General features: G+C 40.3%; 1 protein-coding gene across 3 annotated transcripts in view; it reads right to left on the minus strand.

Annotated features, from left to right (window-relative positions):
* The window catches only part of LOC126259253 (clavesin-1-like), a 64383-nt gene that overhangs the window by 13446 nt on the left and 35392 nt on the right, over positions 1-15545 (minus strand). For all 3 annotated transcript variants that reach the window (XM_049955885.1, XM_049955884.1, XM_049955883.1), the window contains 4 exons: positions 12340-12476; positions 3656-3808; positions 2507-2666; positions 1223-1472 (listed from right to left, as the gene is read on the minus strand). In XM_049955885.1, coding sequence (XP_049811842.1) covers positions 1223-1472; positions 2507-2666; positions 3656-3806 — 561 coding nt within the window. In that variant the 5' untranslated portion in view covers positions 3807-3808; positions 12340-12476. The remainder of the gene's footprint in view (positions 1-1222; positions 1473-2506; positions 2667-3655; positions 3809-12339; positions 12477-15545) is intronic.

Consider the following 15545-nt stretch of genomic DNA (forward strand, 5'->3'; position numbering starts at 1 on the left):
CAGAAGTAAAGCTGTGAGTACCGGGTGTGAGTCGTGATTCGGTAGCTCAGATGGTAGAGCACTTGCCCGCGAAAGGCAAAGGTCCCGAGTTCGAGTCTCGGTCGGGCACACAGTTTTAATCTGCCAGGAAGTTTCATATCAGCGAACACTCCGCTGCAGAGTGGAAATCTCATTCTGGAAACATCCCCCAGGCTGTGGCTAAGCCATGTCTCCGCAGAATCCTTTCTTTCAGCAGTGCTAGTTCTGCAAGGTTCGCAGGAGAGCTTCTGTAAAGTTAGGAAGGTAGGAGATGAGATACTGGCAGAAGTAAAGCTGTGAGTACCGGGTGTGAGTCGTGCTTCTGTAGCTCAGATGGTAGAGCACTTGCCCGCGAAAGGCAAAGATCCCGAGTTCGAGTCTCGGTCGGGCACACAGTTTAAATCTGCCAGGAAGTTTCAACTCCAGTTCCATTTGGCACACAGTTCTAATTAAGCCATCAGCGAGTCACCAGCAGTTATGAAGAAGTATCGTCATATTTTTGCAATCATCACCAAGTGTCGAGAAATGTATCCATTAACTGAGCCTGCTGCCAGCAACACCAGTAGAGGCTAAACTACAATTAGATTGGAGAGCCATCATCCACTGAGCGAGTCTGAGACTTGTGTTCTGAACTTTTACATCACTGCCACACCGTCCCCTCGAACTGGCGCCGAATATTTGTTTGTGTACATATTACTTTAATAAATGGTTGTTATTTGTTATTCAGTGTGTTTCATTCTTTTTGTTGTAGTTATAAAAGGTTAAAATGGCTCTGAGCACTATGGGACTTAACATCTGAGGTCATCAGTCCACTAGAACTTAGAGCTAATTAAACCTAACTAACCTAAGGACATCACACACATCCATGCCCGAAGCAGGATTCGAACCTTCGACCGTAGCGGTTCCAAACTGTAGCGCCTAGAACCGCTCGGCCACACCGGCCGGCTGTTGTAGTTATACTTTGCACTCTGATCATACAGTTGCAAGTGCAAGCGCGCACCTTAATATAGTAACTAATTTCTGTGGCAGGAGGTTCGCTTACTGCTATATTTCTGCTGGGCATCAAACTTATTTGGTGAACATACATGATCCTTTATACCTGCGTTCGATTTACAGTCTGGTAAACGGTTTTAAGGCCCGAAAGTTCCATACATATTACACTTTCAGTCTGTTAGGTATGAATGTAATAGGCTACTGAAATTACCTTGTAGCAGAGTTCGAGATTGCGGATGATGCTGATGTCCGCCCGGACTACGTGCCCAGCATTTACGTTCGCCATGTCGATGATGCACATATCTCCAATAGAATAGTCCTCGACGAACATAACTTCCATAGCAATGGACAGGATCTTACCATATGGGGCCCAAATTATATTCATTGAGTCTTCGTCCACTGCGGTGATGACGTGGACGCGGTACGCGTCCTTTGTGAGTCGTGGCATCGTCATCATTTTGCTGTAGGAGACATTATACTCCTATTAATACATGCATACGGGAAAGAGGATAATACATGCAGTCAACATGAAGTTACAGTTTACGAAATACAGCAACAAACAAGGAATGAAGACTGGGTTTGACGTCCTGTCGGCATCGAAGTCAATATAGACGTAGCATACGCTAGGATTGTGTCAAGGATAGTGAGGAAAATCGGCCGGCGCCTTTAAAAGGAACCATCGCGACTATTGGCTGGAACGATTTAGGGAAATAACGGAAAACTTAAGTCTGGAAACCGGACACGGGTTTGAGGCGTCGTCCTCCCGAATGGGAGTGCAGTGTGCTAACCGCTGCGCCACCTCATTCGGCAACAAACAACGAAGTACGCTTCCAGAGCGAATCCTTCGGCCACAGTGTACTGTGCACTCTTCTGAAATTTCTTGGTGGGATAAGACTGTGACTCGGACCATCATACAAACTGAGTGAGCCTAAAAAGTGAGCGTGAGCTGTCAACAATGGTGAAGAATAAATGTACGAACGAAGGAGGAGGCGCTGGCCGTATTAAGATATTTAGAGGCACGTAAACAGTGTAAATTCTACGTCACGGCAGTAAAGTATTCGTTACTACTTATCTGTGTTGAACGGATAATACGATTACACTTTAAAAATACTTGTTTCTCTCTACGAGTTTTTAAATGTGCGCACCATTTCAAGCAACCTAACCAAACTACCGAACACTGACACCGAAATACACATTTAAAAAATCCGACGAATTAGAAGGCTGAACTGTATATAAAATGTAGAACTCATTTTTCATTTGATTTTAACTGTTTTGGTTGTACAAAAGACTTTACTGCTCTCGACAAAAGTGTAATATCATGATTTCGTTGAGAATTTACAACATAACATACCCTTACACATGATTACAGTCTAAACATTGGCACAAGTTCTCTGTAGTATTATAAATCCATTCCAGTAAAGAGCAAAAAATTCCTGAATCAATTAGTAATAACTAAATCATGAAATTAAACTGATGAAGACAAGTCGGGACTCACATGTGCTCCATTGCAAACTGGATGTCGGTTCCTCTTGCATCTCTGCTCATTAGAAACTCGGGAATTCTGTTTTTCAGGGAAAAATAAGCGTCTAATCCCAGTTTGACCCTCTCCATGCTGCACTTGCAGTTGATGTACATGCGCTCGATGAGGGAGTCGTCTGGAACACAGATTATGCGATAGCCAATATGAGCAAGGACATTAACGACACAGGAAACAGAACACGTAAGCGCTCATATGGAAGGAATATAGCTCATCACAGTTAGCCTAATGCACTCAAATTTATGGCCTTAAGTAACGGAATGATTTCGTCCACGTGTCATGTCTTATTGAAGCAACAAATAAATACAAAATGCGAAAAACCCTTGACTAAATGTACTTAGCAACACTCAATACACTGGGTCAAGTGTAATGCGTCTATCATTTATTATCAGATCGGCAGAAGTTTTGCCATGCAAAACTTCCGACACTAGAACTATTAAGAAACGATGTAATTTTTTTTAGTTTTGGCTGATATATGAGTCATTAAGTTGGTTATATGGACTCAAAATCAGAATACTGTGTTCTACATAGGAGTTGCTGCTAAACGTAGTACGCATAACAGAAGATAAAATTGAGCAATAGCACATTAGAGCATTCTCAGTCATTGAACAGATAACCAAAGGAAATGGAAACATAAGGTTTGGGTATAAAATGCAAAGCTCAAGACCGTAACTCAATATTTCTCGTAAACTAAAATGGAGACGGTGATGTAGTAACACAGAAGTAAATTTGAAACGAACATAGTTTCTGTGCATGAAACTATATCCTTCTTTTCCATAGTTAACAACAAAAAACTTTATTAGACATCTTTAATCTGCCGGGAAGTTTCATATTAGCGCATACTCACTACGCTGCAGAGTGAATATTTCATTCTGGAAACTTCGTTCACATCAATTACAGTTCAGTTACGTTTACACTTGTAAAATGTGAAGAAACATGGAGGGAAGGTCAATAAAACTATTGTAAATCAGTGCTGTTCCAGATATGGAAATGGAAGGGAGAAATAATATTTGCATGAACAAAGGCATTACATCTGAGTAGTTACATCAGCTACGATGACGGTACGTACATTACGAAGGCATCACGTACGACCTCATGGGTACTGACCTACGGCGTCAGGTAAGTGTGGCTGCAACCTGAGCCACTCTCGCAGTGACGTCACAGCCGTCTTGATGTCCTCCTCGTTGGTGCCCAGCTGCTTCCTGACGTACGCCACCTCCTCAGCCGTGATAGCAAAGTACTTGCCCGTGTCTGTCATTGCTGTAAATCAGAAAGTAGCACAGTCGCGTGAACCACCAACACCGGTTCACTAACAGTAAAACACGAAGGAGTATGCAATACACAACCAGTGACTGCTTAAAAAAAAGTAAAGAAGGAAGATTAGTGTTTATCAAGTCTCGTCGACAATCTCTGATAGTTTCAAGGACAGGTAAGGAAATCTACCGGCCCTTTCGAAGATAACTGCCTAGAACGATTTGGGGCAATCACGAAAAGCCTAAATAAGAGTGGTTGGGCTTCTTCGTGTTTCTTTTGAATGAATCTAGATTACTGAATTACTACCCACAGATCTCAAGTTGGAGAAGGGCATAGTATTCTTCGTGAACTCCTTAAATGAGAATGGATATACACTACTGGCCATTAAAATTGTTACACCACGAAGATGACGTGCTACAGACATGAAATGTAACCGACAGTAAGAAGATGCTGTGATATGCAAATGATTATCTTTTCAGAGCATTCACACAAGGTTGGCGCCGGTGGCGACACCTACCACGTGCAGACGTGAGGAAAGTTTCCAATCGATTTCTCATACAAAAACAGCAGTTGACCGGCGTTGCCAGGTGAAACGTTGTTGTGATGCCTCGTGTAAGGAGGAGACATGCGTACCATCACATTTCCGACTTTGATAAAGGTCAGAATGTAGCCTATCGCTATTGCCGTTTATCTTATATTGACATTGCTGCTCGTGTTGGTCGAGATCCAATGACTGTTAGCAGAATATGGAATCGGTGGGTTCAGAAGGGTAATACGGAACGCCGTGCTTGATCCCAACGACCTCGTATCACTAGCAGTCGAGATAAAAGGCATATTATCCGCATCGCTGTAACGGATCGTGCCGCCACGTCTCGATCCCTAAGTCAACAGATGGGGACGTTTGCAAGACAACAACCATCTGTACGAACAGTTCGACGACGTTTGCAGCAGCATGGACTATCAGCTCGGAGACCATGGCTGCGGTTACCCTTACCGCTGCATCACAGACAGGAGCGTATGCGATGGTGTACTCAACGACGAACCTGGGTGCACGAATGGCAAAACTCATTTTTTCGGATGAATCCATGATGGTCGCATCCGTGTTTGGGGACATCGCGGTGAACGCACATCGGTAGCGTGTATTCGTGATCGCCACACTGGCGTATCACCCAGCGTGATGGTATGGGGTGCCACCGGTTACACATATCGGTCACGTCGTGTTCGCATTGACGGCACTTTGAACAGTGGTCGTTACATTTCAGATGTGTTACGACCCGTGGCTCTACCCTTCACTCGATCCCTGCGAAACATTACATTTCAGCAGGGTAATGCACGACCGCATGCTGCAGGTCCTGTACGGGCCTTCCTGGATACAGACAATGTTCGACAGCTGCCCTTGCCAGCACATTCTCCAGATCTCTCGCCAATTGAAAACGTCTGGTCAATGGTGGCCGAGCAACTGGCTCGTCACAATACGCCAGTCACACCTCTTGATGATCTGTGGTATCGTGTTGATGCTGAATGGGCAGCTGTACCTGTACACGCCATCCAAGCTCTGTTTGACTCAATGCCCAGGCGTATCAAGGCCGTTATTACGGCCGGAGGTGGTAGTTCTGGGTACTGATTTCTTAGGATCTATGCACCCAAATTGCGTGAAAATGTATTCACATGTCAGTTCTAGTATAATATATTTGTCCAATGAATACCCTTTTATCATCTGCATTTCTTCTTGGTGTAGCAATTTTAATGGCCAGTAGTGTAGTTCCGGTTGTCGTTTTCTTGAAACGGTTATTCGGTATATGCGTCAGGGTGAAAATAGCCGATTAGAGCCCTCGCACTTCTTTGTTGGAGACGTTAGGTAGTACTGTGACGGAAATGAGAACTGCAGTCAATTTCTGCGTAAGATCTTGGACAACGAACTTAAAAGAAAGATAGCCCAAGAATATAGTGAAATATCAGCAGCATCGAAAACAGCGTAATGGGAGCAGGGTTCGTCATTAATAGGAAGGTAACGCAAAGAGTAAGTTACTTTCAACAGTTCAGTGATAGAATTATAATTATGTTCATCGGACTCGACAGTAAATCAACGCCAATGACGTAGAGCAAACTGAAGTTTAACAGAATTGCTCGGAAGAGTCATTGTGGAAAGAAGTAGGCTATTGAGGTAGTGAGAAATGACGAGATGCGTTTGGAATGACGTACTGCATTTCTGAATATCACAGTAGGCAGTTCTCTAAAAAAAAGCAATCACAGAAGTTGGTGCGATGATGCGAAGACGGCCTGGGTAATAACAGATGCATTGTAACTGAATGACAAAAGAAGGGGGTACATAAATGTGTAGTATGAGACAGAAATACAGCAACCCAAAGTATTTGGGAATAAATTTAAAAAAAAGTGCGATGAGCTAACGTGAAATGGCAGCAGGAAAAATGCAAATAATCGGAAGAAGAATTATTCATCGGATGGACAGATTCACCATACGGAAGTATTAAAACAAACTTTGGTGAAATTAAAGGAAACGATGGCAAGATTGATGATGTAGTGCTTAGCAGAATATTAAAGTACTGGGCTGCCCATGTTAGGCCTGTATTTAGCCATATTTGTAATTTATCCTTTAGGAATGGTCAGTTTCCTAAACGGTTAAAATACTCAGTAGTAAAGCCGCTTTATAAAAAGGGGAAAGGGATAATGTAGCAATTTTAGACATATTTCTATGCCATCAGTGTTTGCTAAAGCTGTTGAAAAGGCTGTGTATGTATGGATAATTCATCATATTACATCACACGATTTGCCATCAAATGTACAGTTCGTCTTTAGAAGTCATTTAACAACTGAAAATACTACATTCTCTCTTCTCTGTGAGGTACTGGATGGTGTAAACAAAAGGTTTCGAACACAAGGCATTTTTTTATTTAATTAAGGTGTTTGATTGTGTTGATCAGGAAATATTGCTCCAGAAGTTAGACCGTTACGGAATATGGGGAGTAGCTCGCAATTGGTTCACCTATTACCTTAGCAACAGACAGCAAAGGGTAATTATTCACAGTGTTGAGAAGGCTGTGATGTGGGGTCTAAGTGGGGTACGGTCAAATGGCGGGGGGGTGGGGGGGGGGGGCAGAGATCAGTGTCGGAGCCACTCCTATTCATCACTTACATAAATACATAAATGATATGCCCTCCAGTATTACGGGTAACTCTAAAATATTTCTGTATGCTGATGACAGTAGATTGGTAGTAAAGGATGTTGTGTGCAACATTGGCTTAGTTTCAACAGTGCAGTTCATGACATAAGTTCATGGCTTGTAGAAAATGAACTAACGCTAAATTACAGTAAGACTCAGTTTTTAGTTTCTAACACACCATTCAAGAAAACCTGATGTATTAATTTTACAGAATGGACATATGATTAGTGAAACTTAACAGTTCAAATTTCTAGATGTTTAAATATATAGTAAACTGTCGTGGAAAGCCAACGTTCAGGATCTTGTTCAAAGACTTAATGCTGGAATTTTCACTATTCGAAAGATATCTGAAGTAAGAGATCGTTCGACACGGAAATTAGTCTACTTTGCTTATTTTCATTCGCTTATGTCGTATGGCATTATATTTTGGGGTAACTCTTCCCATTCTAAAAGGATATTTCTGGCTTAGAAACAGGCGATTCGAGCAATGGGTGGTGTAAGATCATGGACCTCTTGTCGATCACTCTTCAGGAGTCTGGATATTTTGACATTGGTGTCTCAATATTTATATTCCTTACTGACATTTCTTGTTAACGATATTATCTTATTCCTAAGAATAATCAGCTTTCACTCAGTGAATACTTCGCAGATATCAAACCTGCATTAGGATCGGACTTCCTTAACTCTTGTGCAGAAACTTGTGTAGTATACTGCTGCATCCATTTTCTATAAGCTACCACTCCAATTCAAAAATCTTGGCAGTAATCCATGCGCTTTCAAATAGAAACTGAAGAGTTTCCTCATGGGTCATTCCTTCTATTCTGACTAGGAGTTCCCTGAAAAGTTAAGCTGATTCTTGTGGTATTGTTGACTGCGGTTACTTAAACTCATGGTTTGACATTTTTCAGGTTCATAAACATTTTATTTCTATCTGTTATTACTTTTATGTTGTAATTTCGTGTACTGACACGTTCCATGACCTTGGAGATTTGCTCCTCAGTTTGGTCCTCCGGAACTTGAAATGTAAACAAAAATAAATAAGTAAATGAAATTAAGAGTGCAATGGGAATACCGCTGCTAAATGCAGAACTAAGGATGGATAGGATGGAAGATGGCAGTGAAGGGTTCTACGAGGGGGGGATCTGTCTGGTGACATGGTAGAAGACGAAATGGTAGTCGATATGGGAGACAGAGGATTCAGTGTTAGACTTAAACAGAGCTTTAAAAGACTTGTCAGCAAATAAAATGGAAGACACAGATAACATACAAAGCAGACTTGCACAGGTAAAGAGGAAATTCTTATTAAACGAGATGTATTAGTACCAAACATCGGACTTAATTTGAGAAAGAAAACTGTGAGAATTGTTTGCAGCGTAACGTTGTACAGAAGTTGGAAAACAAGAATGGAATAGAATCGAAGCGTTTAAGATGTGGTGCTAGAGAAATGATAAGGAATGCGGTATTTCTCCTCAGAAAGGACAATGAGAGAAAGATGTGGAAAACATTGACAAGAAGAATGGACTGGACAATGGGACATGTATTAAGACATCAAGGACTAACTTACATAGTGTCTGCAAGATATGTATGGGCAAAAACTGGAGGGTGAGACAGAGATTGTAATATTTCGAACAAATGATGGAGGAGTTGCAAGTTTTCCTCTGAGATGATGAGTTTGGTGGAGAAGAGGAATTCGCGACGGACTGCATCTAATCAGCCAGAAGACTAATTACAAAGAAAAAATTCCAAGGAAATTAAATTTTCAATTACTCGTGTATACTGATAATGTTTCTTCGACAACAGAGAAAATCGTAAATCCTATGAAATACCTACTTGGAACTACCGAGCTAAGCGCTTTCGTAGCTTATGAACCTTGTAAACATTAATGGGACGTTTTGAAAATTGTGTGAGGAATATATAGCTCTAACAAGCACATATCAATTACTCATATACAACAATCAAATGGTGCAAATTTTGAAGCATTTCGTGCCACCACTTGAGTGAAACGTAAAGAGTCGTATGTATAACGGAGAGAGAAAGTTTTTTTAAAGATGGGATAACTCTTCCACAAATGTTATGAAAAATCTACGATGTGTGGATGTTTTAAGGTCCATCATGCATCGTCTATGAGATGAATTAATAATATTAAACTAGTAACAAAACAAAAAGAAGAATAAATGTAACTTTTTTTACGTACGCTGGTCCATGATGTTAACACACAACAAGGCGTGCATCTCACAGCGCTTCTAAAGAGTAAAAGAGCGAAGAAAAATTTGAAAACAAAACCGAAACGATTTTAGCTATACAATTTCTTGTACTTCATACAAATGTTTCAGAAGGTTGTCTATTACTATGTGCATTTCAAATATAAATTCTAAACACTTGCATAGATAATATGTGAATACAATTAAAATAACAGCCGTGATTAACATTGCAAGCAGAGGCACGAAAGCCCTATGTGAGTAACGAAATATTCCTTCTCGTCGATGGAAAAACACGTGCATGTGTATAGAATGAAACAGGAAACCGGAAACTTACTTTAATTAGGAATTAAATGCGAACAGGTTAAATCGTGTAGAATAAGACATTTAAACAAACTGATAAAGCGATAACTAAAGGAAAAACGGAGACGTAGATATACAAGAAGATTAAACGTAAAAATCAAGGAAATCACTTACGAAATGCGACTATGCTAAGTGCAGAACATAGAAGCAGTAGTTCCAAGTGTTTTCTTATTATTTGTACGGCTAGAGAAGCCTTCGACAATGTAACGTGTAATAGAATGTCCACAGTTACGAGACTCGTGACATCATAGACTGACGAGTTGTCCGTAGTATCTATGAACACTAAACAGAGCATAATAAAAGGGGAAGGAAATTTATGTCGAGAAGTGTGTGAGGCATGTGTGAAAGTATTCAGTATCATAACTTGTACGTCAAAGCAACAGGGAAAGAGAGAAAGTGAACACGTGTGATTGGGAACCAACAGCCAATGATAAGGAAAGCAGACGACTTAGTCCTTGTGACTGAGTTCCAGTTCAATGGAATGGGCAGGATCCTCAGTACTGTAGATGGTTTCCGGATAACAAAAGCAAAATGAAAGCTGATACTCAGTAAAGACGGGAAGACTATGAAAGCTGGGTGTGATGCAGTAACAGGATTCTCCTGCAAAGGTTGCTAAATTATTCCGGATGGCTGAAGTGAGAAAGATGTCCGGCGTCGATTGGCATAGGCTAAGAATACTTTTTCTCAGCAGAACAACTTGACTCGTGAAACTTCAGTTTCTTTAGGCGTAATCAATGTTCAGATAACTTAGGGGCATGCAACCGGACGACATCGTCGACAACCGACGATATTTAGACAGGAGCACACCCTTCCATTTACAAGGGAAAACTGCAGTAAGTAAACGCTGTGCAAGCGAATTTAAAATCTTGGTTTTCAGAGAAACTCTCTATTTATAATGTTACTTTATAATTTAATTTCAACAGCTTCCTTAGTAACACTATTCCAGTATGAAAACAATTTGTAATTCTCAGGGCCTGCTGCGTAATAAATGTCTTTCTGGGACAATAAAGTTTGTACAACCTGTTACGCTGCTATGGGCAATACTTTTGTTTGAACTATAACCCTATTTCAGCTATAAAGCCATCATCACGTTATTTTTTTAATAGAACATCTTCCAAATTTTGGTACGTCTGTTATATGAGATGTGACTTACTTATTAATAACATGATTTTATATACGTTTTTAAGTCTCGTCTTCCATGCAATATCGCTAATTCTCTTGCTTTCTATTTGATTACTGACTATATTCTTTCGTTGCTATTTTACTAGTAATCAGTGTGTTCTGGCACTTCATTAATAATGATCAGGAATAAAATTAATTTCCAGTTGAAATGTTGGAGGAAATCGATACAGATTTACACACAAGGCGTTATCCGCATTTAATTCTCAACAAACCAACTGACATAAAATATAAACATTGTATTGGAAACTTTGTTGACGTTAACCACCAGTCCTCAATAAATCACAATAAAACCAGAGAAAATTTAAGTAACACAGCACCACAGATATCCAGTCATTATAACCCAATGACATCGCTCACAGAATTCAACAAGCTGATGTCAGTATCGCTGATCATCTGTCATAATTGCTGTCACGAAATTTCAACTGGAAAATGGGTTTATTTCTGACCATGATTAATGAAGTGTCAATACATGCTGAGACACACAACTGATTACTACTAAAATAACAACGAAAGCGGCCGCTGATGACCTAACCAATGGGAGCCCGTAACATCGAAACACAAATACACCCACCCACCCACCCATCTACCCACCCATCCTCACACACACAGACACACACACACACATACACACACACAAATATAGTATGTAAACAAATACACAGTAACACAATCAGCGCTAGGAGCATGGAAGTCAGGACTTGAAAATGTATGTAAAATCATATTATCCAAAAGTAACTCAAGTGTCACACAGCAAATATACAAAATTTATAAGATGTTCTATTACAGATAACCTGATGATGGCTGCATAGCTGAAATAGGGCTATAGTTCAAATAAAAATAAAACTCATAGTAGCGTAACTGGTTAGAAAAGAATTTATTGTGGAGTTGAAAGACTATTCCGATAGCTGGAAGTGCTTGCCAGAAGGTCCGTGTTGTTATATTCCATAGGATGGTCAGTGCCAAGACAAAGTTCTGTACTTCTCGCATCACGCACGACGTTCCAGCTTATTACTTCTTGCTACAACCTCTATTCGAATAAAATTCGCAGACAATGTCTACATATTTCACTACATGTGCCTTCAATATTAAAACACTGTACGATACATATTTTAAGAGATATGACGTTACAAACAGTGAGACGCTTGAAAAACGGCCGCATCGTGCACGACGTTTACATGTATTGCTTCATTGCAACCAACTCCTTTCACAACACATTTTGTAGGCAGCAGCCACATACGACGCAGAATGTATCTCAAAATTATGTCACTGTATGAGTCATAGTTATTAAGCACAAGACTGGATCACAAACGACGGTTTCAGACAGTGTTCGTAATGTCTGTCCGTTTCTGGAAGTATGTCTTCACACAAGTATCTACTTGGGTTCAAAAGACAAAATCACTTCTTACGACATAACTATGCAACGTACAATACAATTACATCAATAAAATGATTTTATTATACTTGCGTTGATGTGAATATGATCCCACAACTCAACAGAAGTATCAGTTTTGTGCTTTACTACCCAATATTTATCGCATGCCATTTCAATCGTGTATTGAAGCTGAACATGACACAACGCTGAAATTAGGGATGCTACAGATTTTGCACTTACTAAGAATTTTGGTTGGCTGTGCAAATAGTCTTCAGGCGAAGTGCCCACAGATGAATCAAGATGTTTGTGAAATAAGCAGGCTATGGTCTGTATGGCTTTCCACGAGGGTATGGGCGATGTCCAGACGAAATGGTTGCCTGAAACACGAATTTTAGAAACACAAATTAAACGCTAAAAACTTTTTCAAAAACTTAATTTTGTTCTAGCTGTTGATTTCAATTTGTTACGCCCGTTGAACTCAGACCATTACGAGATTCGACCTAATTTGAAATACTTATCAGATTAATTTTTTAGTTAATAAAGCAACAATATAAGTGATTAACAATCGTCACAAGTTCTGTGGTGGAAATTCATGACATTGAAGGCTGTTGGCATTGTTGATCTTTGTTTAAAGTATTAACTTGTTGAAACCTGACCATTACTCGAAACTGCACATGGGACAAGCATTTACAAGTGCAGCACTAAGATACAAAAGATATATATACGCTATAAGTCAGTTAATCTGTTGTTAAAAATCTTATTGCTCGAAGAAAACTGAGTAGAAAGTATCATAAATTGACTGCAGATATTTCTCCATACTTAAAGAACATGGAATGTGTTAATATTTATCTTAATTGCTACACACAAGTAGAAATCATATTTACTTAACAGAGATAGATAAGACGTGCTACGTTACCATAGTATTCTATCTTTTTGAAAACGTGCCGAAATATTTGGCATTGCGCAATATAACTGCATAGGTCAGTAATAACTAAAGTAAAATGCATAAATGGGAAAGAGAAAGTAATAGCTAGTAGGAATAACATGCCACACGAGGTAAGCCCTTTCGCTCAATGTCTTTCTTTCCCTCTTTCACGTTTTTTTGGTTTTTATTCAGCTGACGTTCTTATAAATATCACAGTACCATTTATGATCATCTCCCTAGGTAATCACAAAATTATGCTGTCCTGATTCGATACACAATTGTGTGACATATTTTTTTTTCTTTTTCCTGTATTTAGAGTGCAATGCACTAAACATAAGTATCTTATTGTTTTTGATTGTGGGAAGCGAATCACATACCTTAGAAATAGATAGTATTTTCGGGATAATCGAGCTGGACAACGATAGGACAATGAATTGCATAGTGAATTTGTAAAATTACTGTTCTCTTTACGAGAGAGGGTACTACAAGTGTGAATATTCTTAAATGTTACGAACTGCATTAACGACGCGAAAATGGAATAGGTCTCTTGCAAAATTCTCACAGAAACACATGGTTATTAAATTTCTTTTCTAAATTTTAGTGTTATCGTATTACTAATCTTTCATTTGTATCTTTTTTATTTTCAGTATAAGGCAATATTGTGGCGTCCAAAGGTTGCAGACATACACCAGATCTGTTTTGCTCTGTTCCTGTCTGCCTAAAAGGTAAATTCCATTGGAAGGCATTAACTTGGTTTCTGAAGAAAGCATATGAATTACACTTCGATTAAAAGGTGGATACTAGTAAATGGTGAGTATCACCGTTAATCTCTTTGAAAAGTGCATGTAACCTGCGCTCTTGAGCAAGGAAGCCGAAGAAGAACAACCGTCTAGCATTCGGAGTTCTTATGCTATGGCGCGAGTCCACTAGCACACCATAGACTGTTATTTCTGTTTGGCAAATGTTACAGGATTTTCCTACAAAAACCGTGCATCTGTAATGTATTTTGACGTTCCCTCAGTCTCTAAACCAGTTCCACATAATCCCTCCCCTTGTCCAAACCAACAACACCTACAGAATATATACGAGTTGTTGACGAAATGCAAGGAGAAAGTTCTCTTTCATGTTCCAGCAACGTGTCAGACGCATATCACCAATCTGATGAGGGTATTCAGACAATGAACAGAGCTGAACTTTGTGACTCCGTATGGGACATAACACTAGCAAAAGGTCGAGATGAACTGATCAATTAACACCTTAAAGAATTTAATTTGCTTGTACCGGGTACAACAAATACAAATATTATTGCCGCAGACACCAAGAACTTGTGAAATTCTTTGCCCTCAGTGGGACTACTTGCTACTGTACGGACGTTCGAGGTCTCACGTTATGCCGTATGGGGGACTTAACATTTAAATATGGCGGTTGTTCGTTGACCCATCTAAAAGCAAGTTTGAATGCAATATTACTGAGCAGGTCTGCTTTCGGTTCCCGAAGATGTTGCGGCACGTCTCTTGGTGACGCCTATACCGGCGTGCCGGTAAACGGCAGAGGATTCGTGCAGCGAGACTATAAACTGAGGTGACAAAAATCGTGGGATGGCGATACGCACGTATACAGATGACAGTAGTATCACGTACACAAGGCATAAAAGGTCACTGCATTAGCGACGCAATCATTTGTACTCGGGTGTTTCGTTAAAAAAGACCGCACAACAGGAATTTTTAGAAGCGGAATAGTAGTTCGAGCAAGACGCATGGAACATTCATTTCGGAAATCGTTGAGAAATTCAGTATTCCGAGATCCACAGTATCAAGAGGGAGCCGAGAATACCGCATTTCAGGCATTACCTCTCACCACGGAGAATGCAGTGGCCGATAGCCTTCATTTAACGACCAAGAGAGCGGCGTTGGTGTAGAGTTGTCAGTGTTATCACGTACAAGGTGCGTACCATAAGTAATTCGACCAAATTCATACAAAATCATTTATTTTGATAATCGTACAAATAATCAAATATTTTCAAAATAGCACCCTCTTGCGTCGACACACTTCTGGAGGCGGTGTTTCCATGCCTGGAAGGCATCCTATAATGCTTTTTCCGGAATGTCCGTTAGAGCTGATGTAATATGCGGCTGGATGCTGTCAATCGTGTCCCAATGTTTTCCTTTCATGACTACTTTTAACCAAGGAAACAAAATAAAGTCAGCGGGAGCCAGGTTAGTTAGGACTGTATGGAGGCTGGACAACCAGTGGGGTCTCGGTCCTGGCCAGGAAGACGTTGACAATGAAGGCGCTGTGACTCGGCGCGCTGTCGTGATGAACTTTCCACGTGTCCCTGACGTCGCTTCGGTGGCGCGAGACCCTCCTTTTCAATGTTTTGAGCACTTCCAAGTAGAAAGCTGAGTTCACTGTAGTCCCAGTAGGCACGAATTCGTGGTTGAAAATGCCTCTGACGTCAAAGAAGACAATGAGCTTGGTTTTGATCCTGGACTTGCTCATGCGGCCTTCTTGGGACGGGCCG

This window comes from Schistocerca nitens, chromosome 5 (assembly GCF_023898315.1).
Source record: "Schistocerca nitens isolate TAMUIC-IGC-003100 chromosome 5, iqSchNite1.1, whole genome shotgun sequence".
Taxonomy (NCBI): Eukaryota; Metazoa; Arthropoda; class Insecta; order Orthoptera; family Acrididae; genus Schistocerca; species Schistocerca nitens.